Source organism: Eulemur rufifrons, chromosome 3 (assembly GCF_041146395.1).
Source record: "Eulemur rufifrons isolate Redbay chromosome 3, OSU_ERuf_1, whole genome shotgun sequence".
Taxonomy (NCBI): Eukaryota; Metazoa; Chordata; class Mammalia; order Primates; family Lemuridae; genus Eulemur; species Eulemur rufifrons.
Window position 1 is genome coordinate 80,039,481 of NC_090985.1, and position 25,084 is coordinate 80,064,564.

Sequence of the window (25,084 nt, forward strand, 5' to 3'; positions counted from 1 at the left end):
GCAATGATATATTTTACAGTTTCACAAGGGTACTAGCTCTTGAAGGAATTTTATTGATTCTATTAAATCATGATAGTTTTTAAGTAATCATTTTTCTATTCCAAGAGTTCAATTTCACTTTAAGAGCCAATAAGTTAATCAACATTAACAAAACCTTTTTATTTGTAGGGTTAAGTGGGAGTTATGAAATCATAATCTTAGCAATTTTGAAAAGTTCTGAAAAAAATATTTTGATTCAATCTCTTGCAGTTTTGGATACTTTTTAAAAAATATTATTGATAATTACTCAACCAGTTTTCCCAGTTTTCCTTCTCCTCAACCAGAGATGAGTTATTATTGATTCATGAGGTAGCCCAACACTAACTGCTTTAAGATAAGCTCCAGCTTTAGATGGTATGAAATAGTTTAGGGATCCAATGCACTCCTCAGTCTAGAATTTGACATTTGGTACATCCCTGGGCTGCTGGATTTTTGAAAATCTGCTAAGTTAGTTATCTGAATTTGTTTTCTGTTTTCATCAAAATCTATCTGATTAACTTTTTTATTTTCTTTAATGTTTTTAGGGGAAGATGCCTGCTACAAGTACAAAAGTGTTTTCTTATTTAAGCTGCAACAATTTTGCACTCATTGCTTACATGTGAATAGATACCATAGGCAGCATGATGGATAGTATTCAATCATCACTCAGCTGCATCTATTTAAAAGTCACACTGGAAGAAGCTCTCATTTTTCATTTCATACCAAAGATTTATTCTCATTACAGTCAACCAGACCTGGGTTTAAATGTGGCTCTCTCATTGTTTAGGTTTATGAACTTTGGTTATATTTCTTAAACCCTTAGGCTGAAGGTTTCTTTATTTATAAAAGAGAGATAATAATACCTCTCATACAGGGTTGCTGTGAGGACTAAATAAGGCACATGTGTGGTAGATGGCTAATTTGTCCCAAGGATTGGCTTTATCGGAGTAGAATGGCTTTAGCTGACACAGGCTTTCTACCTAAAGATGACTCTCCTGGCTGCCCTGGGAACTAGGTGTGCTAATTCCCAATCCATGGATGACTACTTCTAGATTGTTTCAGGAGAAAGAAATAAATGTCTGTCTTGGTTGAGCCACTGTTTCAGGGGTTTTTTTTTTGTTATAGTTTAGCCTGTATCCTAACTGATGACACTAACAACATGTTTTATCTTAACATACATCCTCAAACACAGATTTCAAAGAATATCCAGTCATCCTTGGCATGGCTTTTTTATAATTTTCTAAACTTAAGACAGGAATATTTAACAGTGGACCAAAGTGATGCTACTTTGCCACAGAATGCCTGTAAGTGATTCTTCTTCAAAGAAATGCACCCTATTCTACAGCAACTGCTTTATTTTCCTAATCTGCAAGTTTATAATTTATAAAAAACTTAGTTCATTTTATATTAACCTCAGATTTCTCATCTACTATTCTCAGTCAAAAAAGAACAAAAGATGTGTTCTGCATCACATCAACATAAAACAATTATGTACAGATTTAAATTAATATTAAGAAAACAAATGACAGCAGTACATAAGATTCAACTGGTCGAGGCACAAGGCAGGGGCAGTTGGAAAAAATATACTCTATAAACATATTCAAACTCAGACATACATTAGTTGATGTGAAAGTTTTACACAGTAGCAACAACAAACAAAATGGACATATAAACAATAAAATAGGATACCATCTTATAACAGCACCATGATGAAGCCTTGGCTAAGAGTTTGTCAAAAGTACTATCCTGAGATATTTTGAGACCAACAGCTTTTCAGATTTATGCAGTGCCGTTCAAAAGTAAACATATTTTCACAATTGCTTTTGTTTGGAGAGAGGCTGATGAGAAATAACCGAAGCTTGGTTTGCAGCTATTTTGTAGTGTTCTTGTCCAGAGCCTTGCGGTGGGGAAGGGAGTGGGGTTTCAGGAGTTGCTGAAAAAGAATCAGAGAATTGTATGTGATGATGGTAGTCAACCTGCCTCACCCCATTAAACCCCACACAACCTTAATATAAACTCATATATTTTCAAAACATTTTTAAAAGATCTTATATAAAGTAGAAATTTGTAGGTTGCAATATTAGCCCACTGACATACTATTGGATAGCACCCTCACCCTACCTCCCCAAATAGCAATTAAATAGGAATAGATCACACTAAAAAATCTTCATGGTCACTTTAAGATGTTTTCTGCCTTTCTTAATAGCATTTATAAGCATTTGATTCTCTAACAAACCCAGCAGAAAAAAAAGTTAGTGAAAAGAATTAACAGAATGCCAGTTTTTTCAAATATTAGAAAATATTTATCATTTTGCAATCAAAATTCACATAAAATAAAAATATATTTGGCTTGGATTCCACTAACTCAGATGTATTAGATGACATAAAAAATTAGGGTTACGATACTTTATAAATGTTTTGAAATATAAGTTGTAGTCAAAAGCATCTGAAATTACTGGCTTTCTTGCTTCAAAAATTATTCTATTACAATTGAGCTTGCCTGTCCCTTCCCCTTTGATAGAAAGAGCAAACCTGAGTAATTGAATAGAAAGTAATTGAATATAAAAAATTGAATCAGATATAAGAAAGTTATAGTTTGAATACTTCATTGTCTAGAATAGTATTTATTCCTATTGTAAAATTTCACCATATTATAAAATAATCTAGGAGTTATTCTGTAATTCTAAAAAACTTGAAATATTTTAGTCCTCACAATTTTACTGTATTATTCTATATATTTGATAGAATTAAAAGGAAATATTTGATTATCAGACTGATAAAATGTTAACTCTATAGGGTTTTTTTTCTGAACAGTTTTTTTAAAATTCTATACAAAAGAGCAATCTTCTTTTGCTTGATATTCTTTAATATATTAACTTTATATTATTGTTAAGTATGACTTAGTAATTGCTTAGAAACAACATTTTAAAATGCAGTTTAATTGACAAAACAATTTCCAAATCTGCCTTTACAGTTATTTCTGGATATTCAGAATGGATCTAAAACTGCAGTGGCCCTCTCTAAATAACTAAGAAAATATGCATGAACTTAAGGTTTTTATTGTTTGTGTTTAATCTTGCTTTCCATGACATATAAACTATTCCAAATGAGCACAGCAAAGCCAAGTTTTTCTTTCCAAATGATTCTCATAAATATTATATTGAAAGAGGAAGAATAAAAATGAAAAGTTTGATGATGTCACTCTTACAAGATTAGGGTCAGTGAACATGTCTTTAAAATACTAGAACACTACCCTTTAAAGAGTAAAGAATTTAACCACCAGCAGAATGGTCAAATTCTCTTGCCAATTGATTCCTATGCTGCTTAATGTGTTATTAATGTGTTTTATTTTCTGAGTTTATGAATAACTGATCTTTAAAAGACACAACTCCATAGACCTAGTATGGTATTGAGCTTGCCCCTCTCTCTGATCTTGACTATCTATTTAATAAAAATGGTAACATCTATTCCACAAGAACGGTCCCAAATAATGTCTTTCAATCTGTGATCCACAAATTTGATAAGCCATATTATTTCCACAATTTGTATTTTTTCCTAACAATTTCATTTCTGCCTCTCTCATATGCTTTAAGAATTCTGTGTTTCAGATACCATCTACACGAATGTCTACCAGTGCCGTGTCTAAAGGACAGCATGGTAACATACAGTTCTGTGGCCTCTACTCTCCCCACTACTACCTAGCAGTCAGGGGGTGCTCACTGAATTGTAGCTGCATTGTACTGAACATTTGGATAAAACAACATTGTAACTAGTTACTAAAGACTATTGTAAATTCAGTAGGCAATGAAAGTGTGCATAATAAATACATCACCATAACTCAAGTCATCTCAGTGAGTTGGCTGGTTTGGTGTTCAGAGTCAATAGAACAAAGGTAAAGCTGGGATTAATTAGTACAAATTCAGAAACAATTAATTAATTCTAGATATTTTGTCAAATAATTAGGGATTTTTATTACCGGAGTAGCTTAGAAAAATAGAATTTGCATTAAAGCTGCAATAATATCAGATTAATTCAGCTACTAACAATCCCAAGTATTTACATAGTCATTTGAGTTCCAAAGCATTTTCATAAGCAGCCCTCACTCTGCACGACCCTGTTATGCACAAATTCCAGTTGCCATGGCTTACTTAAATAGCACCAGTCTGGCAACAACATAGTTCAAATTTCAGCTGCCATGGTAACTCACAATTAACTTTGAGTAATTACATAAATACAAACTTCACTGCCAACTCTTCAGCCTACAAACAACTATTTAAAAAATAAATGCACTTTGTGATAAGTGACTGACCACATCACAACTTTTAGTCTGTCTGTGGTTGGTCATTGAACATTTTTTATTCAGTTCACGCATGGGCAACAAATAACATACAACAGTTGAGTTGCCTCCTTGCGTTCTAGTGATAAATCCGCATAACATTTTACAAAAATGGATAATTGAACAAGAATTGACCAATAAAGATGAAAGTGCAGAAAAGAAATAAAAAGTGATAATTCAAATAGAACATCAGTGGAGTCACAGGAGTAGCTGACCATGGCAATGTTGACGCTGCTGTTGTTTAAGTTTCTAAACATGCAGCCAGGAACTTATCGAAGGAAAACATGTCCATATAAATGAGGAAACTCGGTGTGACTAAGAGGAAGAATTTATACCAAAAGATGAGAAACTGGCAAAAAACTTCACATTAAATGAATTCTCAGGGAAATTTCAGGGGGTTCAAAGTTCAAAGAATAAAATGTTGGAAGTTGATCCAAACTTCTACAGAAGTGAAACTCATCAGAGCATGGAAAAGATGCTCATTTCCTATTGGAAGTTATAGAAGAAGGTGGCAAACACTATTCCAACTGCTTATCACAATTTTTTTTTTTACAAAGAAATAAAACGCTTTAATTCTCAATGTTCCTAATGTTTTAAATTACAGTGTGCTAAATGTGATGTTTTAAATCACATTCTACTAAAAAAAAAAAACTAGGATTATTATTTTTTAAAAATTTCTCTGTATATTTACAATCTAGGGTTAAGAGAGTTGTTAATGTTTTGACAAACGTTTTCAAAGATCACAGGCAGAAAATAATTTTCCCATTGATTACTGTGATCCCTTTGCGTGGTTTCAGTTTGCATTGCTGTTTTTATGGACCCACACGACCATGCAAAGCTAGGGCTACCCATACACTCTTTTTGTTCCCCTAACCTATGAAGTAGAAAGATTTAAGTTCTCACATCTTCATTTTAGGAAGCATGCTCATGCCTGAGGAGGATAAATGACTAGCGAAATTATTACAATCTCCCACAGTTATGTCTAGGAGAAGAAATTCTACCTAATTTTTGCTATTTCTGGGTACTAATAAATTCCTCCCCCCAATTCTACTTTTTCTCAGGTCATTAAGAACTATTACAGTGGAAAAGTAGCTCAGACACTTACAAATCTGGTCTGTATGAACCAATGTTGACATAGGACCTAAAAGTATAGTTTGTCCAGTTAATGGATCTTGAGACAAATGTGGGTGCATTGGATGATGGAAATGACTACCATCATTGGAAGCACCTACAGAAGAGAAAAACATGCTTGTGTTAGTGATATTTAATCAGAGATGGCAATTTTACATTGGAAAAAAATGTTTGGATTGACAGCTTAAATACTGCTATTTTTGCAAAGTGCTTCTTGGGAATTCAAAAATAAATTGATAGAACCGCTGCCATATTAAGGACAATGTCAGCTTTCACTTTACCTTGGCTAGATTAATGCTGTATCATATTATGTTGTATATTAATAATGGACCTTGTGTGCCATTTCCTGGAATCATTAGGTCTGCTGCCTGTTGTTAAGGCAATTCCAAGAATCACTTACCTCAAGTTGATGGTATTTGGGATCACCCTAAGAGCACGAACAACTTTTATCTCAGAAAGATATCATTAGGAACACATTATGAACCAGAAAATGAAAAATAAATATGGTGATTTTACAAGGAAATTTAATCTAGATTGGAGCACAAAATAAATGATTTTTTAACTTATTCCTGACATAAATTGCAGCAATGAAATCTCATTTTTCTCTTCTACTGTTTTGTGTCAATTAATTATTTCAGGAGCACAATGTTCATTTTTAAGCTATATACTATATATATTTTTAGGTTATGTTGCAATTCCAGTATCCCTGAGGTCTTAAAGGAGTCAGGGCATAAAAATACATAATATACTTCAAGAGGCCCTAAAAACAGGAAATATATTTCTATTCACCACATTTGAAATGTTCTGACAATTGAAATCAGAGGGACTGTGGGGAGGAAAGATGGTAGAGGCTAAAAAGAATGAGGATTTTATTTTATTTCATTATTATTTTTTTAATCTGTAAAATTGAAGACAATTTAAAAATGCTGAAGGGTTAAATGACATTGTGTCTATAACATGCTTCAGATATTGCCAATTACTATGCAAGTATTGCTGTACTAGAGTTAAATAAATAAAATAAATACAAGAAACATCGTGTAGACAAAAAAAAAAAAAAAGAATGTGGATTTTAATTTATCCAAGTATTTTTATCTCCCTCCAACGGGTTTTGCATACATTTTAAATGAAAGAAATGGAGTTCATTTTGTCATGGCAGAAGGAAAAAAAGGCAGGAACACAAAACAACTTCGAAAGTTGATAAATATGGCCAAAAAATGAATAGGTCAAACTTGTTCTAAAGTACATAGCGTGAGGCTAATCAATAAAATAGAAATTCTTACATGTACTCACCACCCAGTAACATCTCCTGAAGTAGGTTGTCAATTTTAACCATCCCAAAAAGTTTAACAAACTGTATTTGCTCGATCATTTGCCAAGTGATGCTCTGTAGCGTGGGCAAAAGCAGAAGCAACTCTCCAAACCTCCCCCGGGAGTCGTACTGCCTGTCATTGATGTAGTCCTCCAAGCTGATCTGCACTTGGAACCGCATGTTCTTAATTTTTACTGGATCACTTAGCCCTTTTGCATCTAATGAAGGAATAAAAAGAGAAATCTGAAGATTTCATCTAATTAGAGTGTGGAAATAAATATTCCCATACTACGAAGTAGTTTAATTTTCATTATATTCATTCTTTAATGGAATTTTGAAAACTAACCTGAGTCAAAAAATACAATTGCCTTCAAACAAGCATACTCATTGTCATCAATCTGGATTTCCTGAAAGGGTCGAACCAGCTCATCTAGAACCCGATTGGCCACACGGCTAATCTCAACTTCACAACTGTTTCGGTGAATAACATAGTTGTTTCCTGGACGAGAAAGAAAAATTAAACATCTCCCCCCAAAACTGTCAAACAACGTTTCAAATTTTGTAAGATATGTTTAAAATGGTCTACCCTTGAAGGAATAGTGATAGTACTTTCTCAGTGGCGTTAATTATGTTAGAAACATGTAAGAATACTTAAAAGGTCAATAACTTTGATAACATGATCACATGCATTTTAACAGCCTCAGTCACTGGTTGATAACACAAAAGTACAGACTAATAACAAGCTAATAATTGACAGGGGAAAATCAAAATATAATCATTAGTTTTCCTCTATGTCAGTCTCTAGTAGAGTCTTATTCATTAATGAGCATAACACAAACCCTACAGAATCTTTTTTGCTTAGAGTGGATTAAAAACAGCACTCCTTTGATGCTCTAGGCATATGAAAGAGTAAAACTTCTTGAGACAGTTTTAACAAGCCTGAGTAAAGAAGGTTGTTTTTAAAAATTAGCACATGTATTCTCAAGAGTTGCCTCTGATAGTATATTCCCTCTTCCTGGGTTTCTTTAAACAGAGGTGAAATGACCACTTTATGGGGCTGAATTCAAGAAAGTTCAGAAATTGGATAAGGAGCTAGACCACCTAACCCCTAAAGATCTTTCTAACTTAGAAGTTCTCTGGCTATAATGTAATGAATATTTATCATAGCATCTAAAATAACAGCTAAATTGCTATTTTCTGATTTTATAAAAAAGCAGAATATTCTGGATTCTTTCACTGCAGTCAGGCAAAGACAATCTTCAAGGTAACAACATGTGTAAATGTAACCTCATTCTTTCCTTCATTTTCCTCCAGCTTTATTGAGGTATGATGGACAAAAAAAAAAATTGTATATATTTAAAGTATACACGGTGATGTTTCAACATACATATACATTGTGAAATGGTTACCATAGTCAAGCTAATTAACATATCCATCACATTATAGCTGTCATTTTTTTTTTTAGCCTCAGCCTCACTCTTTCTTATGAAAAGGTAGCTTACCTAATTATTCAGGGTAAAACAATTTCAAACTATATAGTAGACATTTTATTTTCTAGGTATATTGAACTCAATTCTATAGTGAGAAGAGTCATCTAGATGTTTTCTAGAAATGCAAGAGAAGTGTTTAATAGCATTTCAGAACATGTGGTCACATGGCGTGGTTTAGAATCCTGGCTCTATCCTTTCCTGGCTTTGTGACCTTTGCCAAACTCTGCCTCCATTTCTACACCTGCAAATGGACTGAAAATAATAGTACTTAGCCCTTAGGGTTATTTCAAGGATTAAGTGAGAGAGTGTGTATGTACATGTAACTCACTTAGAACAGTACATTTACATAATAAGCCCTCAACAGATATTAACTATTGTTATATTATGTCCAATACATTTATATTTAGGGCCAAAACATCTATCACAAAAATTAAATAATCCAGTCATCATTTCACACAAGCCAGAGAGAGGGAGAGCTAGTATTAGAAGGATCTTAACTCTCAAAACCTAATTTTATGAGTTAAGTAAGGTGAGGAGATTGGAGCAATCACTTAAGACAAAAGCTTTTCCTTTGTGTCCCCTCCCCACCCTCTGCCACCTGTCATCCTCTTTTCCCTCTTCAAGCACTTCTATCAGAAATTTTCAGATATTGCCGCCAATTATTTTACTTGATTATTTTGTAGCATATCATAGGCAATGAGATCATAAGAGATAAACATGTTTCTTAAAAGTGTGTAAAATAATTATTAAGAAGACACTGAAGGAGTGTGAAAAAAACATCGGAACTTCTTAAGACAGTCATAAAAATCACGAATTCTTTGTCCTGATACGATTTAAACATATCTCAATATTATGTTTATTGAGCAACATGTCTTTTTTATTTTTAAATCTTAATGCTCTCTGATCATCTCATGCACTCTGAACTTACATGCAATCAAGGCAAGGAAAAATCAGGCCGAGTGAGAATACAATTAAATCCAATCTGTGAAGCGAGAGCACCATTTGATGGTGTCTGTAAATGCTTTGTACATACAAAATAGATCCTGCATATTATTGTAAGGATAAAATATGCATAATTTCTTCTTAAATTAAAAAAAAAAAACCTTACCCAAAAGCAAAATATCTTTATACATCATGGATCTCTTTGCAGCTCCAAGCAATAAGTGTTCCCCTGCGTGAGCTCTCAACAGTGCCACCTTAATGAAAAATTCCAAGTTTAACAATTAATTATAAAATATAATGACTAAAAGATGGCATAATAGGAGTCTGATTAACTTGCCGTGTTCTTAAGCCTGGAACATTTTTTCTGTTTTAACAAACTATAATATTCATAGATCTTGCCATGATCAAGGCTTCATCATCCAGCCTTCTAGTTTTCCATCTTAGCATATCAATAGAGTTTACTTTTCAAAATTTCTGAAACTAACAGGTCAATACAATGGCAGCAGAAAACAGGAGTCAGTTAATTGTTTTGAAGGGAAACAGAATCAAACAGACCAGAAAGAGTTCAAATCCCAGTTTGGCCACTTGCTATCTGTTTAACCTTGGGTAAGTTAGCCTGTATGGCTAGGACTCATTTGTTTTCATCTATAAAATGGGGTTAGTAATATAAAAAAATCTGAGTGTACTATATAAAGACTAAATGATAGAATATATGTAAAACATAATCTCCTGCATATAATAAACTGAAAACTGAGTTCTGTCACTTCCTAGATTGAATCACTAACTCTTTGCAGTAAACTCTCCATCCATCTACTCAATTACCTGCTGGCCATCACCACTAGGAAGTATAGGAAGCATTTCAAATTTAACATGTACCAAACTAATGCTTCTCCGATATTTTCATCATCTTAGTAAATGGTACTGTCATTTAAAGTGTTTGTTCACATGACAACAAAAGTCTAGCCAGCAAATCCAAGTGCTGCTTCTCAAAATATAAGCCAAATCAATCCACTTCTTTCCATCTCCCTCACTACTACTCCAGTTCCGGTCCGTGTCATTTACTACTGGATACCGCAATGCACCCAATATAATCCTGCTTCCTTTCCGGGTCCTCCATCCTAAATCCTTCCTGACAGAGCTTCCAATGTGATATTTATAAAAGAGTAAGCACTTAATATCACTCCTCTGCTCAAAACTCTTCAATGGTTTCCTAGTGTCCTTAGAACAAAATCCGAACTGCTCCATCCTGGCCTCACAGGCGAAGGGAGAGGCAGGGGAGGCTCAGTGCTCTGCCTCCGGCTCCCATGTCTCTGACTGCGTCTTGCAACACCCCTTGTTCACATTGCTCCTGCCTGACTCAGAACCTCGCAGGAACGTGCCGTTCCTGTGACTTAGGGCTTCCTCCTCAGATCTTGGGGCGCCTGGCCTCTTGTCATTCTGGTCTCGGGGAGTATCTTCTCTGATAACCAATTTAAAGTATCTCTTAACATCCCACCCCCAGTCATTCTCCAACAAGTCATCCTATTCCGTTTTATAGAACTTATCCCCGCCTAGAATTACCTTACTCATAATTTGTATATTTTTTTATTGTCTGTCTCTCCCAAATAGAATACAAACTTTATGAGAATAGTGAGGCAATCTGTGTTTTTACATGAAATATCCATAGTTCCTTAAACTGAAAAGTAGCCTCCTGATAAATATTTGTTTGATGAATTTACTGGCTGAATTTAACTGATCTAGGGTTCAGTTTTAGAAACTGTTAAATGGAGTAGATAACACCTATGCCCCAGAAAATTAAATAAAATAGTAATAAATAAAAAGTAATTTATAGTTCACCTGAAAGATACTTTACCAAGGCTTTATCCATAACAGACATTCACTAATGCATGGATATTAATGTTATACTGTTAATATGGTGTCATTTAGCAAATAAAAATAATTTTTGACTGTTTACTGGATTTCAATTTCCCGATTTTTAAATCAATATCTGCATACATAAATCAGCTATTTCTATATAAGAGTGATAATAAAAATATAAAACTGATAAATAACATAACCCTACTTATATTGCTTGGGGTGAGACTGGTAGGTTTTAGCAATTTAGTGCTATTCACTGTGGCATAACCTTCCGAGCCAAGCTATCTTTATGATATGTCAATAACTGTGACTCATACCAGGAAGGTAGTTTAAGAACATGTTAAGAATGATTTCAGATTTCACAGTATTTTTTTTTTTTTCTGTCACCAGGTGAAATGCTCCCTTAGAAATATAGCTGCAAACTTCCTATGGTGATTTTTTTCTTGGTCATGTAACTATACTGCCCTTCTTTGATTTTTCCAAAATTATGTCCCACCTTTGATTGTTTCTTTGTTTTTGTGTATCAACAATAGAGAACACTGATCAGAGGGTGTTTAAATGCACACTGGGTATAACACTTATCATGGTTAATTCAATGTGAAAGAAATGGAAATTTTCAATTATTTTCTTCTACAAAAAATTATACACTATTAGTAAGAATAGTTCTAAATGTCTGCGAAACAATCTAGTGTTTATAAACTAATTAGGAAACTCAAACTCCTAACTATGAATTAAAATGTCTTAATGTACATATGACAAATTATGAAGATTTAAGTATCAGGAAAAGATGGCTATATCTAAATTCTCTATTTCTCTATAAATTTCAGATCATGATTCTACAGACTTTTTTTCCAGTCCTGTAATTTTTATACAGTAAGTGTTAGAATAAAATTGATAGCATGAAAGGCAAAACTTTACATATTAATTGCATTAAGTTCCCACAAAACACATCCTGTGTGGTTTCTGTCTAGGAATGGCCTGGTATTTCTGAGGAATTGTATATGGCACCTTCAGTAATAACCAAGACACAACAGTGCACCATTTCCCTCACAGACACTCATTTTTCCAATATTTTATCTCACAGTGGTAGTTATGTGCTGTCTCCCTTTCTCCCTCACATAAGCTTTTTAAACTCCAAGAGGACCGAAGAATGTTTTGTTCAACTCTTGTCCAATCAGTAAGTTTTCTAGACCCCTAAAACAGAAGTCAAACAGTTGTGCCTCTTGATAAAAGAAAAAGATGAATGGATAAGAACACCCAATCCTTTCCTCATAAGATAATCAATCCTTTGTCAAATACAGTAATGCAGTATAGGCATTACAAATAGAATTGACAGAATACAAAAACTCAGCAAAGTTCAAAAAGCATTTTTAAAACATTCATAATTTTTTAAAACTTATACCTGATCATCCAATGGTAACTCACAGAAGGCAGGAATATATTTAGCCCATTCCACCAAGACTAAGAGCTGCTGTTTCATAGATTCACAGACATCACCAATACTTGCAATTTTCTTAATGTTTATATCAGTGCTTCCTCCAGGGCTTGGGACTGAGATCTGGCATTAAGAAGAATGTTATATTAATTTATCATTTAAAATAACACATGGCCAATATTTCTCTTTTTTCTTGTGACTGAAATAAGAAAACAATATTGAAGCAAGTGCTATCATTGTCACAGTATCTTAAAATATACCAAACATTTTTTAATTGAGAAATAAGTTAGACTGAAAACTTCCAATACATAGTATAATGCTCTGGGAGCAGTGTCTTATTTTACTGGCCAAAGCTGTAAACTAAGTTACCACAACTTTTGGGAAGTTTCACAATTCCAAATGGCTACATAAGGAGATTGGCAGTATCCACATAAAATATGTTCTATGGCTTTATTTTTAATTAAAAATGATATTTTCATTAAGAAAGTCCATCTTCAATTTGTTGAAATTTATGGAGAAAATGTTTGCAAGGGACAAAATTTACCAAACTTGGGAGAAAAGGTTTAGACAAGAAGCCAGAACTATTTATGTCGCTGCATTAAATGGAAGCTGATCAAAATAATATTCAAAAAAAGGCTTCACTCAGCAATGTTAAAAAGCTTAATACATAATGATACATTTTTAAAACTGTATATAATTTTTAGCTATATAAAATATAATTGGTGTTAAACACTGAAAGAAACACTGTCTCAAAGTTTTTATACACTTAGTTTTTGAATGTGCATGTGTGTATCTTTATGGGTATCTGGATACTTCCTCACAGCCCCCTTTAAGGCAGTCTCTAAATGCTTTATTGGACCATCAAGTAATCTTCAAGTAATGATAATGATAATGGTGATTAACATCATCATATTACCCTTGTGTTATCAAAAACGAAAGCAGTCGTCACACTGACTCATTACAGGACCTGATTAACTACGTGGCTATTTCATAATTTGCTTTATAATGGAAAAATATAATTAACATTTCTAATATGGGAAATGCTAAAATAAACCTGTTTTTAAAGGATTTGACTCTAAACTTTTTGTTAAACTTTAGAACTGATATTCTTATGCTAGAAGTTTAAAGTAATAGAGCTTTTTTCCTCCTGTGTTTTCTAAATTCTGGCTTTTCATTTAAAAAATCTGTTTCTAAAACAGGTGCCAAGGTGACTTCTTGAGTTCAGAAGTCATTTTCAAGGAAAGAAACTCTGATGACTGATCTCAACCAAACTCCCCAAAAGTTGTGGTAGCTGCTTTTACAGATTCAACCAATAAAATAAAATGCTGCTCCCAGAGCCTTGTGCTATGCATTAAGTATTTTTAATCAGTTTTATAAACAAACTGTTTTTTAATAATCTTAGGCAGAAATTCATTTTACTTTTTCATTTCAAAAATAGTCTTGTCTGGGAAAAGTGAAAATTAATTCAGCAGTTCCATTAATAGTTTCAGAGTAAAACTCTCGAATTGTGATGTGATTTATTTTAGTAATGAGCACATTTGAATGAACTACGATTATTTTAGCATTATGCTTAAATAGTCATTTGATTTTTTGAAACAGGGCTGAATGCTGGTGTGTAGCAGATACCTGGCGAGACCGAACTTCAGCTTGTGCCAGTGTGTTAATGGAGGGGATGTTGCTGCCATCAAATGTACTTCTTCTGGTGCTTATTCTATCACGTTCATTTTGCACAGCTAGGGGAGAAAATCACAGTATTTATCGGTCAGTTCTCATACACACACACACACACACACACACACGCACACACACGTATGTCAGGATGTATGAGAAAGGGTTTTTCTAAAAGACCTTGGTGGGGAAAGTAAGACTGAAGATATTTTCATTCTGTCCCACTCTTAACAGTAGGAATAGTCAAGCTTGTCACTAGACCTTATAAAATATTGCTGTTTGGGATTTCATGATGGCATGCATGTTAGAAAGTGTTGAGTCAGCCAGTTCTACCATGCTGTACTTTTAATAGGATGGTTTTCCATTCTCTCAAAGTTAATAAAACTATAAGATGGCTAAAGAAAGAGCATCGCCTGTGAGATTGACCAGGTCAAAGATAAGAGTGTATTCACTGTCAGAAAATATGAGTCATAGATTTTGAAGCTTCTATTTTCTTTTTCCTGTAAAACACTAGCAAAAATGGAAAGTAAATTTATTTTAGTTAAGATGATTTTAAGATTGTAGTATCATGATATCTTATAAAACACCATCCTTCAGACAGTTTACAAACATTAATAAAGCAAAAGTTGCACCAGGTAGGTCTCTCTTGAGAAGATTAAAGTTTGAATATCAGCATTTCGGAAAGGTGACAAAATCCTACATATTATATAAAAAGTGTCTAACTTTTTACGTATCTGCTTTTTTATTTCAGAAAGGAAAAAAAGAATAATGTGTATTCCCAAATCTCTTATTGAAAACTACATTTTTAAATCTAAGGAAAAATGAGAGGGGGAATAGTAACTTGTATTAATATTAACTCTATTTGTCATATAGAAAATAAAATAAATCAGATATCAAAGCTGAATTTCAAAATCTAGCAGGTAAAAATTATCTTCCATTAATCCCTCCCCCCAAAGAAAAGAAAAACAAGGCCTACAGGCCTTATACTATTTAAGTTAATGCTGTAACCTGTTCTGCTAGAAAGATAAGGCATTAAACTATCTTATTTGTGTTCTGCAATTATTCTTTTATTAAATAAATTGACCAATTTCTACACCAAAATCTAGCAACAGAGACCTAAAACTTTCTATTGACTCTTAACTCCATTAAACTGGAAGATAAAATAGTGACTTTTTGCCTTTAAGAAAGAGTGAGTGGTCTTTAAGCTAGAATGAATCATTACTATTTTATTTTGAAGTCATTCTTATCGGTACCTTACATTTTTTTTTTTTTTAACAGAAATTGTTATCAAATGTTATCAGTTTTCAACCTAAGCTGACTCATTTGGTAAAGCATATGCGGAGATTAAAAAAAAAAATAAGATGTTAGGTATGCTTTTATGAATTTCATTTACATGATTGTTCTTTAGAAAAGTGCCAAAAGATATTGTGAACATTTCTATTCTGAGTGCCATCGTTTTTTACATAAAACCATGTTTATAGTTGTTTTTATCTAATTAATCTTCCTACTATTCTATGACTGTAAAGAAGAGAAATACATCAACTTTGAAATTCAAAAGTTACTTTCTAATCTATTTAAGAAAATGAATGCATTAATTCATAAAGAAGGTATAATTTCACTATTTTTAAAATAATTTGTATTTCACAAATTGTAAAACTCATAAAGAAAATGTGGGCTTGTGATTTGCTTGCGCTTTTGTAGGGGTAAATATAGGTTTCAAGTTGAAATGAATGAAGACAATTGACAAAGTATGTAATTAATTCCATAAGCTGCTAAATAGAGCTTTTTATGACATTAGAAATAAGTCACTTTTGAAATAGGAAAGTACTTTTCCTTTAATTTTGTGCACTTTATTTTTTGTTGTCTTCTTTGAGACTACCAACCAAAGTAAAAGGAATGGTATTTCTATATCTTTAAAATACCAAATGACAAAGAAAAAAAGCTATGTTCAAGGTGAGTTTGATATATTTTACACTTCTGTAATATAGTAATTTGATTTAATTTGATTTTTAATGGTTTGTGAAATAGTTGTGAAAAATCTCTTTGTACATGATAGGCATGGTCTTGCTGCAAACTGACAGACCTAAATCTTGTAGCTGCTATATCCTGCCAAATGTTTAGATTGTGTTCCACACATTTGTTTCTAAATTAACCATATCTAGAATGTAGGAGAATATAATCAGATTATTTAATATGCTCAACATAAAATTAGTACACACTAAAATAGCACATCTAGTCTACTGTCTCTGTCCCTCAACAGACTATAAAGTGGGTTCACTATTGAAACCTCAGCACCTAGAACAGTGTTTGGAAAGTAGCAGTGTTCAATATATATTTGTTAAATTAATGAATGTATGAAAAGAAGATGTTCAGTTAATGTTCATGAAATGAGGAGAGATACATAATTATTATTAAGAATAAAAATGTGTTTAAAATATATTTATAATTTCAACATATTAATAGATTTTGCCATTTATATTTTGAACAGAACATTGGAATGTTATTTAGACAATAAGTTTGTTGCCAGGGATAGCAGTGGTGGAGAGGATGGTCCATAATTAGACAGTCACCTGATAAAGATTGGATCCACCACTTACTAGCTGGATGTTCCTGGGCTAAATTCTTTTTTTTTTTTTTTTTTTTTTTTGAGACAGAGTCTCACTCTGTTGCCTGGGCTAGACTGAGTGCCGTGGCATCAGCCTAGCTCACAGTAACCTCAAACTCCTGGGCTTAAGCAATCCTCCTGCCTCAGCCTTCCGAGTAGCTGGGACTACAGGCGTGTGCCACCATGCCTGGCTAATTTTTTCTGTATATTTTTGGTTGTCCAGATAATTCCTTTCTATTTTTTTGGTAGATATGGGGTCTCGCTCTTGCTCAGGTTGGTCTCGAACTCCTGAGCTCAAACTAATCCTCCCGCCTCGGCCTCCCAGAGTGCTAGGATTACAGGTGTGAGCCACTGTTCCTGGCTATGGGCTAAATTCTTTACCGTAGAATCTTCATTAATATATAGAGGAAGATTAGAACTCATGGGAAAAGGTTATTATAATTAATGAGACTGTGTGTGTATGTTTATCATTTTTCAGCAATAACATTATCATTATTACTATTACCTTCTTTTTTCATTCCTGCTCTAAAACACTTTCTTAGTCGACAATATCTACATTGATTCCTTTTGTCCTTGTCAACAACACATTGCCGACTGAACCTATAATATCAAACAAAGATATATTAGTTTGCAGAAAACTATTGTTTTTCAAAAAAAAACCAGAAAAATGAACTTTAAATAAATATGATGAAATATGATTCAACAGAAAGAATGAGTAAGAACAATTAACTATGACCTTCTAGTCTCATGACCAGCACGTACATGGAAATACAAGCCTCACCTCTCATGCAGTCTTTATATGGGATGCCTATCTCGTTTTTGGCCAGGGTGCATAACCATTTCTATCATGAGTCATGAAAGCCAAACCTAGCTTTAAAACTATTTGGCATATAAAGTCTTGTTGCTTATTGTGAAATGATTTCAGTGTGATGGAGAATATATCAGAACTTCATTCCCATGCACTTTCACGTGTTTCTCTCTTCAGTTATTCTATTAATTTTAAGTGTACCTCATATTCAACTAAAGTTTACTCTACATGCTAAACTACATATCAAGAGGCCATTGAGAATGGTGTTGAGAGTACAGTCTCTGCACAACGAGGTATCACTTCACAACCATTAGAATGGCTATAATTGAAAACACAGACAATATGAGTGTTGGTGAGGATGTAGAAAAATTGTAGCTCTCATACGTTGCTGGTTAGAATATTAAATGATGCAGCTGCTTTGGGAAAAAGTCTGGCAGCTTATTAAAAAGACCGGGTCCACCCAAGGACAGTCTCAAAAAGAGTCTCCATAGAGTTACCATACGATCTGGCAATTCCATACTAGGTCCATACTCCAGTGACATGAAAATATATGTCCACACAAAAACTTGTACCCAAATGTCCACAGCCGCATTATTCATAATAGCCAGAAAGTGGATACAGCCCAAATGCCTATCAACTGATGAAAAGATAAACAGAATGTGGAATACCCACATAATGAAATATTATTGTCAATAAATAGGAATGAAATACTGATAAATGCTACAATATGGATGAACTTTGAGAATGCTATTCCACTCTAAATGAAGGAAGTCAGACACTAAGGGCCACATATTGCATGATTTTATTTACATGAAATGTCCAGAAGAGGCAAATCTATACAAACAAAAAGTAGATTTTCAATTGCTTCACATTGTTGGGAAAGGAGTTGGGGGGAAATGGGAAGTAATTGCTTAAGGTTTTTTTGTAGGGTGATAACAATATTCTAAATTAATTGTACTGATGGTTGCACAACTCTGTGAATACACTACAAAACTGAATTGTACACCTAAACAAAGAGTGCAATCTCTGAACTTAGATCTGAGCTTGATTCCCAGATCCACCATTCATTATCAGTAGAACTTAGGGATGTTAAATAACATTAATAAGGAGAAGGACTTGCTGCAATGGTTGTTGTGTTAATGCACTTTAAACATTTTGGAGTATTTAAGAATATAGTAAACAATGACATTTCTTTAGAATTCTGGCATAAAATTACTCAGAGGTATTGATATGTCCCTGGTTAGTTTTAGTTGATTATTAATAATAAGAATAAAGAAATATATTTATTTTGTGACCTAGAAAAATATTTCTTCTAAAAAATATGGGTGCTCACTTAAAATTGAATGAGAAGTAAGCCTACTATAAATAAATTGAGCCAGAAGAGGAGTATGCTTTTGGCATGAGCAAAAAGGGATTGTTCATTTGTGAATGCATGGCCAAGGAGACTCAGGAGACAGGACCAGATTACCAAGGAAAAACAACAAGGAAAACAAATTCAATTAACATTAAATTAATAACAAAAATTGAATAAACATATTATTCAGCACCTTCAGTGTACAAGATCCTGGTGTAGAGATTAAATAGGTAGAATACTACCTGGCTCCTCCATTCAAGGACATTACAATCTGATAGAGCACATATACAGATTTAAAAATAGTCATTATAAAAAGTATAATGTGAAAAGTATTGAAACAGTAATTAAAAGTGCTTTGGGAGGGAAAGCCCAACTTCTGTGTGATAGAGCAGTTAGAGTGGAAATGCAATTTGTAAAGATAAGGAGATGGATAACTTTGAGACCAGAAAAACCTGAGCTTAAAAAAACCTTGATGCTCCTAAACTTGCATCAATATAATAGCTATTTTCCAAATGGAAAATCATACCATTTGCTTAATACCAAAATATATATTAAAAAAAGCTAGGTTGGCAGCAGCATTCATGATGGTGCAAGGAGGTAAACAGCACATGTTGCTAGAACATTTTTTGAACTTCTAAAAGCTGCTGTGGGAGCACTGCTTTTCCACTCTCTCTATGCAGGAAGAGTGGCAATGCTGATAGAAATATTCTCTGATTCCTACAAATTATTGCATTTAGTTTTTGAATCGCCATTTTTTAATTCCAGAAAGCTCTGTTTGCATGTTATTTTGTATTCATTTTAGTTGTTACTTTGTAGGAGCACTCAGTATGTAACGTTATCACGGAGAAAATAACTTTTAATGAAGAAAATTGATCTATTTTTTACCTCTAGAGTTTTGATGTCTACGAAAGCAAAACTCATCTATAAACTCTTTTTTGTTTACCAAGAAGTTTTAAAGTGGGTGATTTACATTTCTTTTAACCTACTTCAAACTATCCTGGAAAAATTGCTAGAGAACACTAGGTAGATATTTGGAGAGTTATATATTAACTTTTATTACACCCTGAGAAATCAAATGACAAGGTTTTGAGAGAGTTAACTTCTCAAATGTCCAACTTGTTCTTAAAACATAATCTTACACACACTTTTCATTGATAAAGAAAACACAGATTTTTTTTTGTTAAAACCAGTGATTTTTGTGAATAGCCTGTATTCTAGTTATATGTAATCTTCATTCAAGAACTGTCATACTGAGCAATTGAGGTTCAATATTTATACTTAAATTATGCTATGATGTTGACTATATATTAATTTAAAAAAAGAAAACACATACTAGAAATGTGTGACATAAAATAGCTAAAAAAACTTTAGACAAAACATTTAAATTCAATGGAAAAAATGTGTCAGGAGAAATACATTTTTAATTTTAGGACTGAAAATTGAATTTCAGTTATTGACATCAACAATCTGCCAAAATCATGTGTAGTTTTACAATTTAGTTTTAAAAGACTCAGGATGTAGTGGTGCTAAAAAAAGAAATCAACATGCAGAAAAATACATTTATTGTAAAACCATTTAAATTCAGATTTTAAAATGTTTAGAAGTATATGAACATGTGGTAAAACAATAAAGAAACACAAGGAAAACATCAACACCAAATCCCTGATGGTAGTTACCTCTAGGAGGCAAGGAAGAAAGAGAAAATGACAGGGGAGGTGTCTACTACAGCTTCAACTATATTGATCTAAGGTGGGTGGTAGGCAGGTGGATTTTTTATATACCTTTTATAAGTCTCAAATGTTTCATAAAAAAGAACCACTTATGTGAATACAACCTGCATATATACCCACACATCCTCATTTGTATTGCAGCTAGGAGATTTTGTTCATTGAGTTACAGATATAAAAAAGTCTCTGAATGTTCTTTCCTTACTCCTTGCATGCCATTTTGAAACACCTCTAAAGATAACTTTCCCAAAAGTAGCCTTTCCAATACCTGCAGGAATAAACATGACTCTTGCGTATGCTGCGTCTGAAGAAGCCCTTGCACCCGTCACAGCTCGAGGCCCCATAGTGTTTTCCTGTTGCTCTGTCCCCACATATAGCACACAGACAGTTGACCCCATTGTCTGTGGTATTCATACTTGTCGTCTCTGGGGCAGAACTCTCTGTGAAAGAGAAAGGAAGAGTAGAGTTAGAGTTAGTACTGAGTGCTTCCTGATTAAATTGTCCTACCAATTATTTACAGCTTGAAACAGCCCATTCCTTGACTTCTTGGAGACCCCACACCATTGCTTTCCTTTTAGCCACTGGCTGCTTTCATTCCAAGCTCCCCTTTCATATTTATGAGTATTTAACTTTAGCACATCATCAGTCTCAGCCCCCCAACTGTACTCTTTCCCAAGGGAAGTTCATCCAGTCCCATGACACTAATCATCTGTATGATGAGAAATCCCAGTATTTTACCTCTAGCCTTGATGTCTCCCACGGGAATCAGTCTGAAATGACCAAGTACCTATTGAAGAACTTCACTTTGAAATCTAATAAGAGTTGCAAATTCATGTATCATAAACAGAACTCTTTGATTTTTTTTCCCCTACTACTTGTTCTTCCCTTCAGTCTCCCCTACATCAGTCAATGGTCCCCTCCAGTGCCCAGGGCCAATAACCTGGAAGCCTTCCTTATATTTTCACTTTTGTCCTTCATTTCCAGTCTGTGAGTTAGTCCACATTTAAAATACCTATTTAATACACAACTTTTAACCTTTTCACCATGAACACCCTTATTCAGTTAACCATAATTTTCCCCCTGAATTACTACAATAGCCTCCTCTCTAATTTCTCTACTTCCACCTTTGCTCCCCTATTGTTTATTACCTCAAAGTTACCAAAGTGATCTTGGTATAAGAAATTCACATCATGTCACCCTTCTGCATCCAACCCTGCCACGACTTGCCACTGGATACAGAATAAAGTCTACACACCTTACTACGGCCTGTAAACCCCTGTATGATGAAGCTCTTCCCCCTCTTCCGCCTCTCTGATTCCTGTACCTGGTGCCACTTTTCAACCAGCTCACTGTTCTCCAGCAATACTGTCTTTTTTCTCCATCGAAGCCTATTTACATCTCAGCACTTGTACACTGGCTGTTCCTTCTGCCTGAAGGAAGGTTCTTCTCCAAATTTTTCTTTGAGCTAGCTGTCAGATTCAAACCTCAAAATTTGTATGAAACTTTCCCTGAACACACATCTAAAAAAGTCACCTCTCATTTGCCCCTCAAGTAGAATCTAGAGCCCTACTTATTTTAATAACTTCATTACCTAAAATTATATTATTATTGGATTGCTCATTTATTACCCATCTTTACACATAGAATATAAACTTCATGATGTCAGAGAATTTATCTGCTTTATTTACTCCCTGTGTTTTCTAGCTCTTAGAATTTTGTCCAGCATATAGCGGACATCTAATAGATAGTTATGAAGAAAGGGTCATTGGAAAAAAACTACATACTTATATTAAATAAATACTTCTTAAATGAGTTAATACTATTGATTACACCTTAAAAATCTGCATGTTCTCTAAAGATATTGAATATACAATATAATATATTAAAATTCAATTATCATATAGTTGTATGATATAAATATAACAACTCATTATTATATCTCTAATAGAACAAAAGAAGAAAATTAAAGGTTATCTTTCAATTACATTATGTAATGTTACTTATATTCTATTTACTAACACTTCTGAGTAGACAAATATTGTTACATATAGTTTCATAAATTTGGAATAAAAGTTTAATGAGAAAATGTGTAAGGTTAGTCATGTGGCATTATAGAATGTAAATGCTACACATTTTTATTTGGGTAACATTAACAAAATAGATATTAGCAATATGGATATTAGAGGTGTTGGGAATTCATTGTTTTCTGGCAAATTAGATGGAAATAGGAACAATTCAACTGTTGCTTCAAGTTAAATGCTATACTGACATAGTATTGACAGCACCATTACAGGCAAACAAGTTAAACACAACACTTTGGAAATTGCCATACCAAATAGTTGTTTTAGTATATTTTGGTAAATACTTTTAAGTATTTATGGTAAATCTGCCCCTACCATTTATTAATCATGAGTCTTTCTTTTTAAAGCCATGATTACAATGAAATAAATATTAAATATCGCTAGTCAAACTAGACATAAGGAATCAACATAGTGACTTCCTATTGCACTACAGGTTCATTTTAACTCTGTGCTAAAATTTCAGAATTCATCTTTTAGCAATTTTTAAAATCTCCCCACTAATAAGCTATTGTTTATTGGCGATACAACCAGAACATCAATCATACCAACTGTACAGTACAGGAGAATACTAAGATGTCCTCAGTATAAGACACATTCTCAACTAAACACAGACACACACACACATTTTCCAAAGCATATATAATTACTATATGTTAGAAGTTCTAACACTTACAACATATTTGGGGCAAGATTTTTACTTAGAAAAAAATTCTAAATTCAAAGTCAATAGTAAACTGTATTACATAAAGATACAAAACCTCAACAACTCATGTCTTATTTAAAGTTAAAATGTTACAGTAGATAAATACCAAGAGTGTTGTGAGGCTAAACATTAGCCTGTCAAGTGAGGTTATAATATAAACCTTATTTCCTTTCATATTTATGTTCAGTGCAAAAACTCCATAGTAGTTTTAAATGCCAGTTTTTCATGAGCAGCAACTGCAAACTGGACTAATGAAAGGAGTAGGCAATCAAGAAAACTCCCTAGTGTTCTATAGAAACTTTGTTCCATAAGTCATTTTAAATCTTGCATAGAAAATATACTTTCACAGCCAATCTGCCAATATTACTTATTCCTGTGATTTACAGCAAATAAAATGACTGCTGAAACTACTCTTTTTACTTCCCTACCTGGCCCATGACAGAATTCTGAGGTTACTTTATAACACAAAACCAGGCTTTTTCTATCACTGACATAAAATACCCGTAGCACTGTTAATTTAAATTTTATGATGAAGCGCAAAAGCTCAGATTTGTGGCCTTAGAAAGCAAGCCCTGAATTCTTTAGCAATAAAACTAGGAGCCACCACCACCTTGGGAAGCTCAGTTTTACTTCTCCCATTATACTTAATTTTCTCTACATCTATAAGCAGATGAGAACTCACCATTTGAATTATACAGAATCTGCATGGTTTCAAACTCCAAAGTTGTGTAAGTTGGGTCCAAAACTTCACTGTAATTTGCCATGTCCATTTCCAGTATTGGTTCCGATACCCTCATCATGGATTTAGAAACACACATACAAGTCACACCACAAGCCCAGAGTTTGTGATGACTGTTTTGCTTTCAATCTCTGAGTGATAATCCAAAGTTAACTGTAACTGAGTGACTTAAGTGCTGCAGTGGGAGGGGCTGTAAAACTGTAACCTTCCTCAGCAGGCCATATTCTGCTTATTTCTTCTTGTTTTATGACATACGAAAGCAATTCCTTGTGATAATCTTGGAATGCTTCATGGAATCACCTTATCTAAAGTGCTTAGTGGACTAAAATGATTTCCTAAATTGATTTTCCAGTAGACAATAAGTGATGTCATTAGAAGAAGGATTAAAAATGGAACAGAGAATCTCTCAGGTTTTAAACTATAATTATAATGTCAAGTATTCCATTTAAGGGGCTGAAGTCACATACCAGATATTCTGAAAAATAGGACTCAGTTTACCATGATAAATTTGATAAGCCAAGACTGTAAGTTAACACTGAACACTTAACATAAGCATTTAACAATTTCAAGTTTTCTTATATGTACAATAAAGCTACCTTTATTTTGAAATAAAATAAATTTATAATTTAGAATGTGGGGATTTATGATATATTCTAGTAACACCCTGGGTGTCACCCTAATATGGCCTGTAACATATTCTTTTTAACTATCAATTCATGGCTCTGTGTTCCTTCCATGTTTGTAAACTTCTCAAGGGCAGAACGGGTAGAGTTGCTAGCATATCCTAGGCATTCAATTAATAATTATTACATGAATAAAGTTTCATTTATTTTGACTGCTGATGCCTATTACTTTCTAGACATTAAACTGAGATAAAATTA

General features: G+C 33.5%; 1 protein-coding gene across 2 annotated transcripts in view; it reads right to left on the reverse strand.

The window, feature by feature from the left end:
* Nucleotides 1-1,685: 1,685 nt before the first annotated feature.
* The window catches only part of HNF4G (hepatocyte nuclear factor 4 gamma), a 126,570-nt gene continuing 103,171 nt past the window's right edge, over nucleotides 1,686-25,084 (reverse strand). The window contains exons 1-10 of one of the 2 annotated variants that reach the window (XM_069466337.1): nucleotides 24,147-24,264; nucleotides 20,949-21,120; nucleotides 17,297-17,391; nucleotides 14,145-14,251; nucleotides 12,486-12,641; nucleotides 9,393-9,480; nucleotides 7,141-7,293; nucleotides 6,776-7,012; nucleotides 5,460-5,582; nucleotides 1,686-1,951 (exon numbers count right to left, since the gene is read on the reverse strand). In XM_069466337.1, the coding sequence (XP_069322438.1) occupies nucleotides 1,830-1,951; nucleotides 5,460-5,582; nucleotides 6,776-7,012; nucleotides 7,141-7,293; nucleotides 9,393-9,480; nucleotides 12,486-12,641; nucleotides 14,145-14,251; nucleotides 17,297-17,391; nucleotides 20,949-21,120; nucleotides 24,147-24,264 (1,371 nt within the window). In that variant the 3' untranslated portion in view covers nucleotides 1,686-1,829. Of the gene's footprint in view, nucleotides 1,952-5,459; nucleotides 5,583-6,775; nucleotides 7,013-7,140; nucleotides 7,294-9,392; nucleotides 9,481-12,485; nucleotides 12,642-14,144; nucleotides 14,252-17,296; nucleotides 17,392-20,948; nucleotides 21,121-24,146; nucleotides 24,265-25,084 lie in introns of those variants that run through there. The other variant, XM_069466338.1, reaches the window with a different exon arrangement.